General features: G+C 47.1%; 1 protein-coding gene and 1 long non-coding RNA gene across 4 annotated transcripts in view; both read right to left on the bottom strand.

The window, feature by feature from the left end:
- The window catches only part of WDTC1 (WD and tetratricopeptide repeats 1), a 28,161-nt gene extending 18,010 nt beyond the window's left edge, over window positions 1–10,151 (bottom strand). The window contains exons 1-2 of one of the 2 annotated variants that reach the window (XM_062593955.1): window positions 9,913–10,151; window positions 1,934–2,010 (exon numbers count right to left, since the gene is read on the bottom strand). In XM_062593955.1, coding sequence (XP_062449939.1) covers window positions 1,934–2,010; window positions 9,913–9,967 — 132 coding nt within the window. In that variant the 5' untranslated portion in view covers window positions 9,968–10,151. Of the gene's footprint in view, window positions 1–1,933; window positions 2,082–9,912 lie in introns of both variants that reach the window. The other variant, XM_062593956.1, reaches the window with a different exon arrangement.
- A 1,013-nt stretch (window positions 10,152–11,164) lies between these two features.
- On the bottom strand, window positions 11,165–15,960 carry LOC134150319 (uncharacterized). 2 transcript variants are annotated; one of them, XR_009960625.1, is made up of 4 exons: window positions 15,879–15,960; window positions 14,061–14,246; window positions 12,633–12,771; window positions 11,165–11,402 (listed from the first exon to the last, which is right to left on the bottom strand). It is a non-coding gene; the product is annotated as an uncharacterized LOC134150319 (long non-coding RNA). The 2 variants fall into 2 exon arrangements; XR_009960626.1 differs by lacking the exon at window positions 15,879–15,960 and adding an exon at window positions 15,108–15,397.
- Window positions 15,961–16,087: the final 127 nt, after the last annotated feature.

Here is a 16,087-nt window from a genome sequence, read left to right on the forward strand (position 1 = left end):
CAAAAGAGCTTTAGGATGCCTGTCTTTATCCCCTGGCAAGGATTTCAAAAACAATGCGCATATGAGAAGGCAGTAGTAGACCACAGCTGCAGAGGAGAAAAGTCTGCCATTATATAGAATATGTCCTGAAGCATCAAAGACTACCTTGAAACAGAGTCGAACACTTGTAATCTCAGTATTCCTAGGTCATTCTCCCTGTTCCCAGAGCCCACTACCACCAAGAAGAAAAGCGCTGAGGAACATAACTGGACAGTATTCTTTAAAGATGGCTTGTTTCAACAGAAATTGAATAGGAGCACATAGCTGCAGTACCACAGCACGGTCTATTCTACAGGGAAGAGAACAGCTGCCACATAACCATGTCAGTACAAATGAAGGTGAAGAAAAGCAGGACAGTTGTTTCCCCTGTGATCTCACAGGGTTCACAGATGCATTAGCAGATGGCTTGGATGAAAGAAGGACAACTGCAGAGGCAGAAGTGAAGAAAAGGGAATGCAAGTCATTTTGGATGGAACAGCTAATGACTGGAGGAGGTTCTTCCTGGGACACCTGGTTCGGTCTCAGTCCTGTCCAATGGCATGCCATGGGTCCAAGATGACAGTTTAAGCCTTTGTTATCACCATTTATACAAGAGCATACTAATATCTGAGAGACTGTGCTTATGGTACTAGGAACATGTTAGTAGTCACAGAGCAGACAAAGAACGGAACAAATGTACCAAGCTAAAGCTCTGCAGACTAATGTTAAAGTAACCAATTCCAGATACTAAAAGCTATTTGAAATCAAAAGAGAGAGACATAAGGTGATGGGGAGTGCGGAGAAGGAACACAAAGCAAAATAGGCTTTTTTAGTAACTTAGATTACAAACTTTAACCTCCTTTACATATTTTTTTTATGGACAGCATTCACAATACACTACTAGATCCCATGCTAGGTGCTGCAGTTATAACTGCCTTGCTACTGCAACCTCAGTAACTCTGTGAGGTCTCTGCAATGGGATATGGCTTTTCCTACAGGGAACTGACAGACTTAACAGCCTTCCCAAGGTCACACACAGGAGTCTAACAGAGCAAATAGTGTAAGCTAAGTCCCAGGCAAACACTAACCACAGAACCATCCTTTCCTTGTCAGAGTAGCGCAAAAAAAAAAAAAAAAAAAAAAAAAAAAAAGGATTAAATTACAAGCTTATTGTACAAAGCCAGTTACCAAATTGCAAAGTGAGCTGGGGCATCCAAGCTCCCAGTTCCTAACTCTGACCACTAACATACCACTTTTGTGAGTGCTGATTATCAGCAAAGCTGCAAATGATTTGAGGCCTCCAAGTCCAAATAATTGCCTATCATGCCCGCTGCAGCTAGCCCTTTCACATTAAGGGATATTTCACTAATGCAACCATCAGATGACTGATCTGACCACAGTAGAAGTTTTTGCCTACACAAAGGAAGCAAAACATATTGCTCAAATCAAAAAAAAGGGGGGGGGGGAGAAGGGGGGAGATCTTTGCTTTACTAGAGCCAGACAATCTTTGATGGCAAGATCACACAGAAAGAAATAAAATATAAAGTAGCCAGAAAACTCATGAGGAAAGCTAGTTTAGACTCCTTTATAGTACCAAAAACACAAGTAGCCAGATTTCTCTTTTCAACTTTATATTAAAAAGAAACAGACCTGCTGATGTCAAACTATCAAGATGCATTCCTGCTAGGGAAAAGGACCATATTCTTCTCATGTTGTAGTTCATCCCAGCTCCTCATTAATGAGGGCAATAGGTTCTGTGCATTTGTTCTCTTAAGCTTTTATACAGCTTATCAATATGCAAGTAGTAGAAATCTTTTCAGGAGTAAAAGGCAACAGTATGATTATTCCCTGACCCAGCATGAACACCAGTTCTCTAACCACTCTCCAACCAAGAGAACTTTTGGTTAACACATACCTTGATCTGCCTGTGGATGATGTCTCTAGTGATGTTTACCTTTGCCATCTTCTTCCAGTGGGGCAGAGGAAAAGAAGCTATGGGAAGAGCTGCTGTGCAACCAAGCATGCCAACAGAGCAGAGATCCACACTAAGGGCATTCAATTACCTGGAGGACAAGAAGGAGTGAACAAAAGCAAGCATACAGACATATTAGGCCATTCATATGCAAGATTAAGCACTTTTTCCTCAAAAAAAAAAAAGTGTTTAAGAACCGAAAACTTTTGCACAAAGGTCCTTGAAGAAATTCAGGAATGGGAAGCAGTAATATAAGAGTGAAGAAAAGCTGACTTAAGAGGCCACCCCCAGCTTACAGATAAATTCAGATTGAACTGCAGGACTCCACATGTGCATAGAAAAGCATTTCCAAATCAGCAAAGAACTTGCAAGTCTAGGACCACATCCTGTCCCACAGCCTTTCTTTCCTTTACAACCTTTACATGTGCAGCCCACTTTTGTTCAATCCCATTTTTCCCATTCCCCAAACTCTAAAACCAACAAGCTTAACTACACTGACAGTCTACATGACATGGATACTTTAAAGCTTGTCTGAAGATGTGGCCAAAAAGAAGTTTGCAACTGAACACAAGAAATTCATTTACTGCATTTGATTATCAGCCAAGTAAGATAACCAAAAGAACATAAGCATTCCTTAGAAATCATAACAGCCAATGACCAAGCAACACTATCATTTAAACACTTGATTATATCAGTAACAGAAAAGGGATGATCTTTTAGATCTGTATTTCCAAGAATAACTTGCATTTTCCACATTGTTAGTCAAGTTACGTATTTCATACACTAACCAAGATAATTTAAACCCTACGAAGTTAGGCATACCTGGTAGAAAAAATTCCAGTTGCAAAGTATTTCTGCCAACCATGCTCCTGACAGGCTGCCCAGCAAAGTACCAGTTATTCTCCGAGAAATGATGTCATTCACCCTATTTACATACCACATACCAGGCACTATCCCATTTTGATATTTCTAAAGCTCCCTTTAAAGGGAAATCATATTTTAAATATCTGTTTTTGTCCTACATAAGCTAGTAGTTTTAAACGCTCTTTAACAAGCATTTACAAGCAGAACAAGGCCCAATTTTCAAATGAATCCTCTTTTGAATGAGGAAATGCTGATTCACTGAAACAAGAACATTTCACAGAAACACAGTTACAAATAACTCCACTGAGTTCAGACAGAAGTTGTCATGAACCCTGCTTGCTTCTCTATCTGTTCATCTGGCAAGTTGCTGTAAAACCAGGACGTCCATGGTTAGCTGCTTCAGGGGTGTGCAGATATAACACAGCTTCCATAGCCCCTGCACCTCAGTCTCTCCAAAGCCCTGGACGACAGGTTCAATTTAGCTTTAAAAAGCTGTTTGCGTGCATACGACGCAGATGTTTCTCCACGGGTAGGAAGTACCAAGAATTCACATTTCTTTACAGAAGGCAGTTTTCAGGCTTCTTCCTGAAGCGGAAGTTTTGATGGGTTTACTAAAATAGATGACTCTCCTATGCTCTCCAAAGCAAAGGTAGCAATCTCATTAAATCTACAGATAGGAAGAGAAGCTATATAAATTCAAGATCATATTTTCTTGTAGTGAGCTCCTACACAGAATTTTCAGGGTAGCCACAGGATCTCAGAAATACATCACACACCAGAGGCACAGCTGTTTGTAGGTCTGTGAAGATAAACATGTCTTACTACCGATCACACAAGATAAGGTGCCCTTATGGTAGTATTCTAGGCCTATTTTGTATGTATTATGAGAACTAAGTTAATAAAATTCACACAACGAGAATACAGGCCTTGAATGCAAGGCAAGTCAGGACAAAGAGATGATTCTGCACTGCAAGTCTGTTCTCAGTCAAAGCACAGCCAGTGCTAACGAGGCCTTACTTTCACCAGGACTAATTCCTCTCAAATGTAAACACAGCAGGCCAAATTCATCACAATCCAACTCTAGTTTCTGCAACAGAAGCGTCCAGTAAGCCAAAAGATTTTGTCATACGTGTCTCAAGTTCACTGCCTCAGAAGAAGCTCCACTCAGACACTGGCGCAATGTGCTCAGCTTTTGTTAGGCTGCATCTGTTCGAGCATGTAAATCAGGGCTCCTGGAGAACCCATGTCACTTACTAGCCTGAAATTGTCCTTTTCACCAGAGCTGGTATGCATTTATTTATCCAATTTTCCATCATGTACATATTTAATATGTATTTCTTTTACTCCAAAAGTAGCACAAAAAAGATAACATGCATGTCCAGGAAGGCACCTCATGTTTTAGAAGCCTTTAACCTTACTCACTCTCATGTTAAGTAATACCTGCTCCACTCCCAGGCTTAATGACAAGAGGTAGTACTGTGAATGTATTTACTCATCAATATTTTATACTAATCATTGTAGTAGGATGATTAAGCTATCAGATTTTGATACCTATCCTCTACTTTTTCAGACCAGCTTGCCATCAGTATTGTTTTGCCTATTTATGCAGACCAAGTCCATAGCACAACAATAATTGCCTTTAAGAATAACACAGCAGCAAACAATAACAAAATACCATTTATTTTACAAACATCTGAAGGAGTGAAGGCAGGTACCAGCATGTCTGCTCCAGCCTGCCCCTGTAAATGCCCAGCACAAGGGCAGGTGGATCGTGCTGACTCTGCAGCTCAGAAGTAAACATGGGAAAACAGGACAGCCAAGCTGTTACTTGTGTCCAAGGCCAGCACTACATAAACCTGCCAGCAGTGCAAAATAAGCTACGTTACTACGGACATCCATGAGGATTTTGTTTCTAGGCACACTTTCTGCTAAGTCCTTGAAACAAGACAAGAGGTCCGCTAACTTTAAAAGTAGCTTTATGTTTGGATAGACTAAAAGTTTGGGGATAAATGGTATCTCTGATATCTCACCTCTAGTTTCTCCACTGACACCTTTTCCAGCTAACAAGTCTCCACCTACTTTTCTCCTAGTCTGGAACCCCACAGGCTGGTGTCTTTACACGGAGCCTCCAGGATACGCAAGTATTTTCTCCAGTCATAGTTACAGGGCAGAGAGTGCCTCAGTAGCTTACTCCTCAGGTGGGGGACTCTGGTGTTCGCTGTACGAAACCCAAGATCTTCTCACTTCTGACATAAATCCTAAGGCTACAGACTCCTCTCCTCCTCTGTACAACCCTAATAAAACACATAAATTGCCCAACTTCATACAGCACTTGCAGAATACTTTTTATACGGGAACCTGTGACTAGTGACTGATGGCAGTTAAACAGCTCCTTCCAGAGAGCTGAACGATGCACTACCCCGAAGTACGAAAAGAAACAAGACAGACAATATTGCTGAAAAGCCAAGCATCTCAGTCTAGTCTGAGATGATTAAGCTATCAGATTTTGATACCTATCCTCTACTTTTTCAGGTCAGCTTATCTTAATGCTTCTGCTATCAGATTGACTGCCCTACGACATACACAGACTCTACCCATTCATACCCCCTTCTCCAAGTAGCATCTGATTAACCATTCCTCTTCCCTGCCAGACAGGGAAGAGGAATGTTTTCCTCTTTAAGAACAGTTTAGTTTTCTTTTGATCTTAAGATCTCAGGCAGGCATTCTACCAAGCTGGAGCCAAGCAAGCAGACAATTCCCAATTGATAACTGACCCATTGCTCTCTTAAGACCCCTGAAAGCATTTTTGTCAGATCTCTTACCTCTAGTCATTGCAATTTTCAAGCAGCTCCTCTTCTTTCAATGTCTATCCAGCAAGAAAGATGATCACCAGATGACCTGAAGGTCATTCCCCATACATAGGGAAATACGCATTCATAAGATACGGATCCTCTATATTCTACACACAGAAGACAGTAAATAACCTACACCCAGGAGCCAACCTTCTGTTAAATAAACAAGTTACTGTGAAATAAGGTAAAGTATGGATTTACAGCACATTACATGGTGCATATATTGCCTATGTACGCTTTTAACTTGTGTTAGGTGCAGAAAAGCTTATTCAACTTCTACATGACAAACAGCCTTTCCTTTCCTGCAATGTCTGCTAGACAGACAGTTTCTACAAAACTGCTAATACATTATAAATCTACTCCTTGACTGTATGAACAGGATGCTCAGAGGCAAATATGATCATCAGAACCCCCAAATCCTACTGCTCCTTAGGAGAGCCTTAAAGTCACTTGGTCTCCCCACTGAAGTTCCATCTACAAGTCCTTTATCTTCTGCCACAAGATATTACACATTCTGGGTTTCCAAAACAGATATTCACCGAGGGAGCACAGAAATACACAGGAGTTTGCCATCTCTGCGAGGGCAAGCTGGCTTTTAGGATTAGAAATGTGTTGTGGAGCTTCTCAACTCATTGGACATCTCACTGACAGCTGCAATAACTCAGGTATCCCAAAAGATCGTTGTTCAGTGGATCTTAACAGGAGATCAACACACCTTAACTTTACCTCTTAGAAGTCAAAGATCAAGGAAATCACCTATGAAATTGGCCCTTTGGTTGGTGAAACTAGAATAAAACAGGTATTAGAACAAAATAAATTTGATACAAAATTGACTTTAAACAAACTAATATCCATATCTAAGGCTGTATACTATCAAGTTTTCAGTGTGTAGCATACTTGACCAGACGACGCACATTCGTAGCATTTGACCATTAAATGAATGACTGGCTTGGAACAAAATGGTCAAATGGGAACCCATGAATCTAAGGTTTCTCTTTTGCCTATAGAGAACTTGGTTTGGCAACTGAACATTTTAAGGTGGTTAAAGGCTTCCCAGCATACGCACACATACTTTGGCAGAGGAGATACTAAGAGACTTTCTTGCTTTCGTGATGCTGTTCTTTGTTTTTCAATATGAACTCGGCAGTATGAAACTACAGCAGCAAAGAGTTTGGCAAGCTTAAATTACTGTGGAACAGCAGACTAAGGATCAAGAACTCCCAAATTCTCATTTCAGGTCAGATTTTGCCCATTAGCCACAATCAGCTGCAATTCCAGACTCACATTCACCATCTATATAATGCTTACCTAGGTCACGACTTTGCATGTAAGGTATGTGGAGCTTCTACTTTGAAAAGCATTAAATATTCTTAAACATTAAAGATTACACTGATCACACCATCAAACAAGTAGATCAACAGTCTCTAATTAAGTTAGAAACTGATTCCACATTTGAAGTTTGAATAAAGACTCCTCAGCTTTGTAGATCTCCTGGAAAATACATACTATCAATTGGAGAACAAGAAATTATGCTCTGATTCCTTGGACACATGTAGATTTACAATGTTGAAGTCCTTCCAAAGGATCTGTCCATTTATTATCACCAAGGGAATGTAAATGGGTTTCTTTTTCAACCAAACTTGTCCAGAGTATAACTTCCATTCACTTTTAAATATATTGTTTCCCTATTATTCATACAATTTTCCAGCTCTTAACTAAACCAGCACAACCAACTCATGTCACGGGGATTTAATCCTCTCGTTTCAAGGAACAATTTAAGACAAATCTGCACTATTGCTACCAGCAATGGTCTCACAAGCAGCTTCACTTTGGCCACATAAGAGGATCATCTTCACTTTTTTTCAGTCATTTATCAGATGACACGGAAGCATGTTTCTCCTTCACACTTCAGGAGTCTCTCTGTGCTCAATTCCAAGCCAGAATCATCCTTCCCTTGTCCCACACTTTTCCAAACTTGTCTGGACCACCACAGACAGGACTGCAAATTTGGGATCTAGTTACAGCTGCCACCTCATTCACAGTACATATTTCCTCAAAAAACCCTTCTGAAGCATAAAGGTGATCATCTCATTTGTGTTTAGTGGCAGTTCTCTGGTCCATTTCTTCTGCTCCTGCAATACATAACTCTAGAAGCAGAAAAAGAACTTTCGCAATACCTGGCCTTTAAATTTCCAGTCAAAAATTAACAAGTCACAGGTTTCTACAGGTTATGGCTTCAAAATCTGCTGGACAGTATTTATACTGACAGTAACTTAACAACCCTTTCAGCTTCTGGAAAAGTACTCTTTGAAAGAGTGCTTCAGAGTATTGGGGGGATGGGGGGAGAAGTACCAAGATTTTCTCACTTTCCCCAGCTAGCTCTTCTAATTTTCCTGAAGCACTTGCTCCATATCTGGAATCAAAGCCTCTACACTCATAAAGTAAACAATTCAGCCCTTTTATTGTTGAGCAGTCTCAGTACAGCTAGGATTTGGGGGGGGCTGATTTTTTGCATGAATGGATTTTCTCCTCACGGGACCACCTACGCACATACATACACATCCCTATCTCACTTACGCACGCAGCAGTACACTGGCACAGAGATTTGCTCTGCAGACTTGCACTTCAAAGTTCAAACCTCAAAACCACTGCCCTTCAGAAAAGCTCCATCAACACTAAGAATCTGCACAAAACAGTAGGACCTATCATTAAGCTGGCTGTGTAATTCCTAAGCATTTGAATGTGTCTAAATTTCTCAGCCTCTAAACTCAAGGTCAGTGAAAAGCAGCACTTCATATACTACAAATCTTTGCATACACAATTCATTCCAAAGGAAGATTCTCACAACCTTTGCCTTAAGCATCCATAAATTACTTCATACATCCAGTATCACCTGGGACCCAACTCAGTCACTCAGCAGATTACTTTCCCTACCCTCCTCTTTACCTTGACTTTCAAAGGGTTCATGGGTCAAATTAAAATACATATAATATTAACAAACCTAAAAAAACCCAAGAGGAAGTGACTTGGTTAGCAATAGACACCTAGTAACAAGAAGATTTTTCTACAGCTGAAGGAGTTGCCAGGAGCAGCATTCACTCCCTAAGACAGATGGCTCACCACACTGAGACAGCCAACAGCAGAGAGGATGGAGTTGGTTACAATGGGGTGGGGTGCACAGGAGAAGAGATAGGGTCTGAGATCTGACAGACCCAGCACAAATGGACAGTAATGTCAGGGAAGCATTGACATGCCCAGAGCAATACTGGCGGAGTACCTCAGACAGCAACCCTCTCAGCTGGCATCCTAACACTACCCTTCATCCTTCAGCTGAAACAGCCATCCACAGGATGAAAGAGGAGAGGAGATGCAAGACAACACCTCAGCCCAGCACGAGAAGCAGCCTGATGCCCAGACCCACAAGGCCTAGCAGCCCCAGGAAGGAGTTTAGTCAGCAGACACTGGTAAAGGTGCAAACGCTGATCTCCTCTACAAGTAAAAAGGCTGCAAGACACCCACCAGGGCAGAAGAAAGTTTCTCATGAAGGCCTGAGTGAGGGCAAGGTGAGCAGATGAGGGAGGAGGGCAGAGTTCACCCACAGGAAAGAGAAGAAGGCAAGGACAGGGGAATGCCTGCTGCCTGGGGGCAGGGGTGGGAGAGGGAGAAGGCAGAGAAGTGAACTGGCAGGAGGCTGAGCTTAGCAGGGGAGGAAGGCAGCAACTAGAAGAGGCAGCTAATATAGGGCTGGAGGAAAGAGGTGCGTGGTAAGAGGTGGCCAACGTGCAGCTGGGATGGGGAAACAGGGACAAGGGGCCGGGAGAGGACAGAGGGAGAGGGCACACTTCTTAAAAGAGATGGGGCCAGGCTGCAGGCAAAGTGGGGAGGGGGATATCTGACAGGGCAGACAGCTGACGAGGGGGAGGGAGGGGATACCTGAGGTGTGTCGGGGAAACCTGGCAGGGAAGGGGAAGGAGGGAATAACTGGCAGGGAAGGGGAGACGGGCTACCTGTGGGGAGGGGAACACCTGACAGGGAAGGGGTGGGGATACATGGCAGGGGGGAGGGAATAACTGACTGGGAAAGGGGGGGGGGGGGTCCTGGGGAGGAATAACGGATAGGGAAGCGGATAACTGTCAGGGAAAGGGGGGCCTGGCCGGGGGTACCCGTGGGGGCGGGAAGGGGCCGACTGGCCCGGGGCACCGTTACCTGTCAGGCCTCCCGGGTGCGGGCGCAGCGGGCACTGGAAGTTGCGAGGCTCCATCCATGCGGGGGGGGGGGGGGGAGGGAGAAGAGCTGGACCGAGCGGAGGGAGAGCCACAGGGGCCCCCGCAGGCCGCGGCGTCGGTCCCACGGCGCGGGGACGGCCCTCAGGCTCGGCTCGGCCTAGGCCCTGGCCATGCCCCCCCGCCCCCTCCCCTGTTTACCCCCTCCAGCTGTCTGGGGCTCAGCAGCACCCCCCCCCGCCGCTGCTCTCCCAGCGCAGCTCCGCGCATGCGCCACGCCAACTGCGCCACCACCCGCCTCGCACCCACGGCGGCCTCAGCGCCGCGCAAACGGCGCAAGTTGCGTTCTGGAATACCTGCCCGTCTTGCGCTCACAACGGCCGCTACCCTTTGATTGACAGCCCTCCGAGCCAACGGGGAGTGGAGAGCGTTTCGTGAGGAGGGGGGCAGCCAATCGACGCGCAGAGAGGCAGGCGGCAGGGGCGGGAGCGGCGCGCGGCGCAAGGGCTGCTGGGAGTCGTAGTCGGCTGAGGGAGGAGGCGTTCGCCTGCCCCGCGCGCCCCGGGCCAGCGGGGCTGGAGCCGTCGGGGCCCGGCCCCATCGCTCTCTCCGGGGCGCTCTCGTGCCTTCTTCCTCCTTCGTCCAGCCTGGGGGCTACTTAAAACCAGCCACTCTGCTTGGGTCCCCTCAGCTTCACGGTGGTTTCCAGGCCCCGGGCCCTGTCACCGTCTTGTCGCCAGGGCGCGAGTGGCGGCGCAGAGCCGTCCTGCATCCGCTCGCCCTGCAGCCAGTTCCGCCAAACTTGAACCAAACCGGGGCTGGGCCGGAGCTGCCGCAGGCCCCAGGCAGCAGGAAGTTAATCTCATGAACTCCCAAGTGTCAGGCAACAGGCTATGACTAAGTCCCGGTGGAAAATTTCATTATCAAACCTTAAACGTTTGGTCTTGCTACCAGCTTATCCCAGAAGTCAATGTACAGGCTTCCGCAGGCAGCCAAAAAGTTAAGTTTCCAGTAAAAAATAACTCTGTGGAAAGAGCCAGGGGGTGGCAGTGTTTGCAAGAAACCTTCCCTTCCCTCCGCTCTCATGGGCTGAGGACACCCGACCGCTGTTTAGCTCGGGCAGCACGGCTAGACTTTGGGGTGACGGCAAGGCTGGAGGCACCACTGCTCCTAGTTATCTAACATACACCCTCCTGACAAGGCGAACAGAAAATAAATATTTCAGAGCTCATAAATCCATTTCTCTAAAATAGCATTTACTTCCACAGTTAAACATTTTGACATCTATTAATAAAGTGTGATGAACAGCTTAAATGTTCATTTAGAACGTCAGGCTGCAGCTCCCGGGTAATCCCAGCAGCACAACAGGAGAAGATGGCTACTTCCCTTTCCTGCCTTAGCGGAAGGAGCAAAAAGCCTCTTAAATCCAACATTATTTATAAACTTGAGGACTTCTCCGTACTACCTCTAGACCTACAAAAAACAGACCAATCATTAGCTTTAGTGGTTTGTTTTCACCTCATAGCCCATTAATTTATTCAGCTTCTTAGAAAAGATAGTTGTTAACTGTTGCTTCTGCATCTGTCCAGACTCTTAATTAAATAAATAATACTCAGGATCCATCACTATCATTCTTACAACAGAGTTTCACTATCATTCTTACAACAGAGTTTTATCTACTTTTCTCAGTTGCCTTCCTCAGGGGGATCTAAAACTCTCCACAAAAATCAAGCAGGCTTCAGATGCCCTTGACATACAAGTTTTGCTTGCTGACAGTGAAGAAAGTGGGGCATGCAAGGCTGGATTTTTTCAGAGCTGGTGACAGACAAAACAGTGGCTGAAGTCAAGGAGAGCTGTGGGTACTTCCTCATTCTGCATGTCAGATCTGTGGCGTTTAAGCAACTCACCCGCAGTCATGAAGAAACTGAAGCCGGTCGAGAATGTAAATAAGGTATTCTCCCAGTGTCCAACTTCGTTCCATATAAACACTACCTTTGATAGCATCCTCTCGGAGTAAGGTTACTGAATTTTCAGTGCAAAGAAGCATGCGAGGAATGAAAGTGCCTAAGAGTTGAGCTTGCCCCTCTTAAAACATTTGCGTAAGAATAATTTAAGTCATACAGAAGGCATTACTTAAATCCAGTGCTCACTAAAACACCCAGTTCTTCTATACTATCCTCAATTTATGTTACACACAGCAAAAAAGGAATTTCAGTGTTAAAAAAATAAACATTAGGAAACTCATGGAAAAGCTAAGTTTCACACCCCGTGCCACAGGTGGGAAGTCACAGCACACATGTACAGCTACACGGATGTAGACTGTATTCTGTGAGAGAGAAGCAACACGATTTGTCCTACAGACATCCGACCAGTGAGCGCTGGAGCTGCGCCTAGGATAGGATAAAAGCTGGTGTCATGCAGCATTTACTTCCCACTTCTCTGTGTTGTTTATTGGGGCAGACCATTTTTAATACACTTGGGAAAGGACTAGAAAGAAAATCATTTGACTGAGAGAAAAAGCCAGATCTTCATCCACTTTGATCAGCTAATTGTGAGTTGCAAGTTGGGATGAGGAAACAGAGGGAAAGTGTAAAGAGAGAGGTAGAGGTGCTCAGTTAATCTTTATCAAATAAATGCACAAAGGATGACAAGGAAACAGCACGGTCTAATGTAGGAATGACCTATAAATGTATAAAAACATACTTGGAGCCATATGGTCTTCAGCCAGCAGGTACAGCAAGGTCCCCATTCCAGGTTTCTCTGAACAAATCAGCTACTCATTCCTTGCACGACTTCAGAAAACACAGCCCTCCTTCTGGTGTTTCTGTCTGGGTTTACCTCTCTGTGCAATGTAAATGATAATTACCTTTTGGTTGATTAACGTCTGCTGGAAAACTGAGACCCTCTGATCAAAATCACTATGGGAGAGCAAAGCTTTGCTGCAGATTCACTCAATATGAGGGCTGACTTCTGCATGATTGATATACAAACGCAACTCCTGGCATTTGATGGATGCTGTATCAGTGTGCCTGGAGGCAAGAGGGGGACTGTTAGCGTCTGCGTCAGAAAAGTTGCCCAGCTGCATAGCTGCTCAACGGAGAGCAGTGTGCATCTCCAGGGCCCAAGAAAGATAATGATGAACTTAGATACGGAGGCAACTATATACGCAGCGTCTGATTTTGCTCTCCAAGACACAATAAGCAAAGCTCTGGTGTACTGTAACTTACATAATTTGCTTGATTGGACATTTTTAAAGCTCCATCTGCCTGTTTCATGCAGTTGTATTGCTCTCCCTTTTTGGGTTAAGAGGCTTAAACCTAATTACGTGCCCTCCTGGTGCGAAAGTGGTGCAAGTTCCCAGACTCACAGTGGGCATCTCTGCTGGCTAATAAGGAGCCACAGGTAGCTGGACTACTCTCATAACACATGAGTTTGAATAAATGAAAGAGCACCAAGACAGCTCAGGCCTCAGGGCCCTGCTGGGGATATTTGCCACTGTCAGAGCACTGCAGGGTTGATTAATTTACTTGAGGACACAGATTCAACAGTGTGTCTCCAAATTTTCACGTCCCCATCAGGAGGAGGTAGGAGTATCTTTCCACTTCTTCTAGAAATTGCACCAACTTAACTCATCCCCAGAGCACCAGCCTGTTCAATAGCTTGGAAGGCCTCTGTCCTGCCAGTATTATTCAGCCAAGCAGGCCACGAAAGTAGGCTACCAAAGTAGCGAGAAGTTAATTTGATGCTGCATCCCCCACTGGCAAACGTGCAATAGTCGGGAACTAGACAGCTCAGGCCGACCCACGGCTGCTGACTGATCCAGACGCAAGGAGGTGGAAAATCTGACCCAGTTATTTCAAGGGAACATTGTACCGGTTTTAGCTTCTGGGAACTGTTTCTGAAAGTAAACTCAGCCCCAGTATGTTCTCCTGAACAACTATCCGGTTGTGCTTGCAGCACACAGCCCTGCTTCAACCCGAACAAGTATTAAGTGTAATCGCCGGGGATCAGGCCTCTCACCCAAATATGACTGAACTCTTTCAAAAAGCGCTCAGGATTTCTTGCTTAATAGCTAAACCAACTTAATTTGATCGTTCAGAGCATAACCAAGCGGAAGGGGAATTGACACACCTAGCTGGTTCCTGCTCCCGCTGGTGATTCACTGGAATTCACAGTCACATTTGCTGTTGATCACTTCCACCACGTTGCTGCAGCAGAACTGACGTTTCCTCCTCGCACCCAGCTCCGCCAGGAGGCTAAACCGAGCGGCCTTCCCCAAGGACGGCCGATCTCCAGCGCTTCAGGAGCCCATGCCATCTTAAAACAAAAATGTAACTGCTTTAGATCAGCCAGCGTGACCTGTCAAGCCCTCATTTTTTAGCTGCCGAAGGCCCGCACCCTCCCTGCACCGGGTTCCCTGGGGATCAGGGACCGCACCTTTGCCTAAAGGATAATATGTGCGTAACATTTAGCTATTAAATCATTTCAAAACTCCCGCCGGCTGCGATAGCTCCGGTTGTGCATGTGACGCTCAGGAAGTCCACAGCAGAGCCAAGAAACGAGGGTGGCTGAGCCATGGTGCCGAGCCACCCCCCACGCTCCTCCCGGGGCTTTATTTGAGCCTTATCAGATTTCCGGGTGACTCAGGCCTCCCCGGTGCCCAGGTGAAGGCCAGGGAGGTACCACGGGGACAGGCACAGACACCTGGTCACAACAGCGTGTCAGCCTGAAACAGCAGCTGATGCCCACCGGGCTGGTCTCCGCTGGCAGTCTTTGCTTTGCAAATCCCACCACCCTGTGTCTGTCCCCAGAGCTCTGTCCCCAAGCCAAGGCCGGGCTCACACAGAGGCTGCAATTCCCCATGCAGCAAGCACAGCGGAGACAGGCGGCTGCTCTGCTCCCCCGGCCGGGCCCGGGCGCTTGGCTGACCCCGGCCCTGCAGACCCCAGGCAGACAGCGGGGCTGCCTCCGTTCATGGAGCCCGGCCACGCTCCCACCCCTGTGGGGCACCCCACACCGCTGCAACACCTCATGGCACCCCCTCCTGTGACGGCCACCCACCAGGCCTGCCCGCTAATCCAGTTTCTCTCTCTCCCTTTTGCACCCCCGTTGTACTCTCCCTTGCACTGCACTTTCCCCACCTTGGTGTGTATCCTGCTTTCCATTGCACCCCCTCACCTCTTTGCACTCTCCTTTGCATTGCACCTCCAGCCTCCTTGTGCCCTGCCTTGCATTGCACTCTCACCTCTGTGCACTCTTCTTGCCTCCTAGCACCCCACTTTGCATATAACCCCACATCCTTGCACCTTGTTGTACTTTTTTCTTACACTCCCTTGCACTGCACTGACACACAGCTCCCTGCCCTCTGCCTTGAATTAGCACCCCTGCTTTGCAATGCACCCTCTTTTGTGGTTGCCCTGTGCTTTGTATTGCAGCCCTCTCCCCTCCTTGCACTCCACCTTGCACTGCACCCTGCCTTGCATAAGCACCACTTGCCCCCCCCACCTGCCTTTTGCAGTTTCACCGCCCTCACCCCCTTGTGTTTTGCTTTGCTTTGCACCCCTCACCTACTTGCACCCTGCCTCGCATTGCCCTTCCCTCCCCTTCTTGCAGCCCCCGCTGTTGTGCCCTGCTTCACGCTGCACCCCCTTGAACTCTGCTTCGCATGGTGCCCGGCCTTGCGTTAGCACCCTCTGCCTCCATGCAGCTCCCCTTTGCATTGTGCCCCCTGCCTCCTTGCTCCCCCTTCCCGCTTTTCCATTTGCACCCCCACTGAGTTGCCCCCTTTCCTTGCATTGCACTTCCCTCCCCTCCCTGGGCGCCGGGCGTTGCGCTGTGCCCCCTCACCGCCCCGTGCTCCCCCTTGCACGGCACTTCCCTCCCGGCACTGCACCGCTGGCACCGCGCCCCCACCAGCTCCTTGCACCGCACTTTGCATCGCTCCCCTACCTGCTCGCACCCCCCGCGCGCTGCGCTGCGCTGCGCTGCGCTCCCCGCCCGGCACCGCGCGCCGGCACCGCGCCCCCGGCCCGGCCCGGCCCGGCCCGGCCCGGCCCGGCCCGGCCCGGCCCCCGCCCGCCGCGGCCGCGCTGGCGGCGCCGCACTCCGCAGGCGCTGCGGGGCCGCCGCCGCCGCCGCCGCCCCCGCCCCCGCGCCCG

Source organism: Rhea pennata, chromosome 23 (genome assembly GCF_028389875.1).
Source record: "Rhea pennata isolate bPtePen1 chromosome 23, bPtePen1.pri, whole genome shotgun sequence".
In the NCBI taxonomy this organism is placed as follows: domain Eukaryota; kingdom Metazoa; phylum Chordata; class Aves; order Rheiformes; family Rheidae; genus Rhea; species Rhea pennata.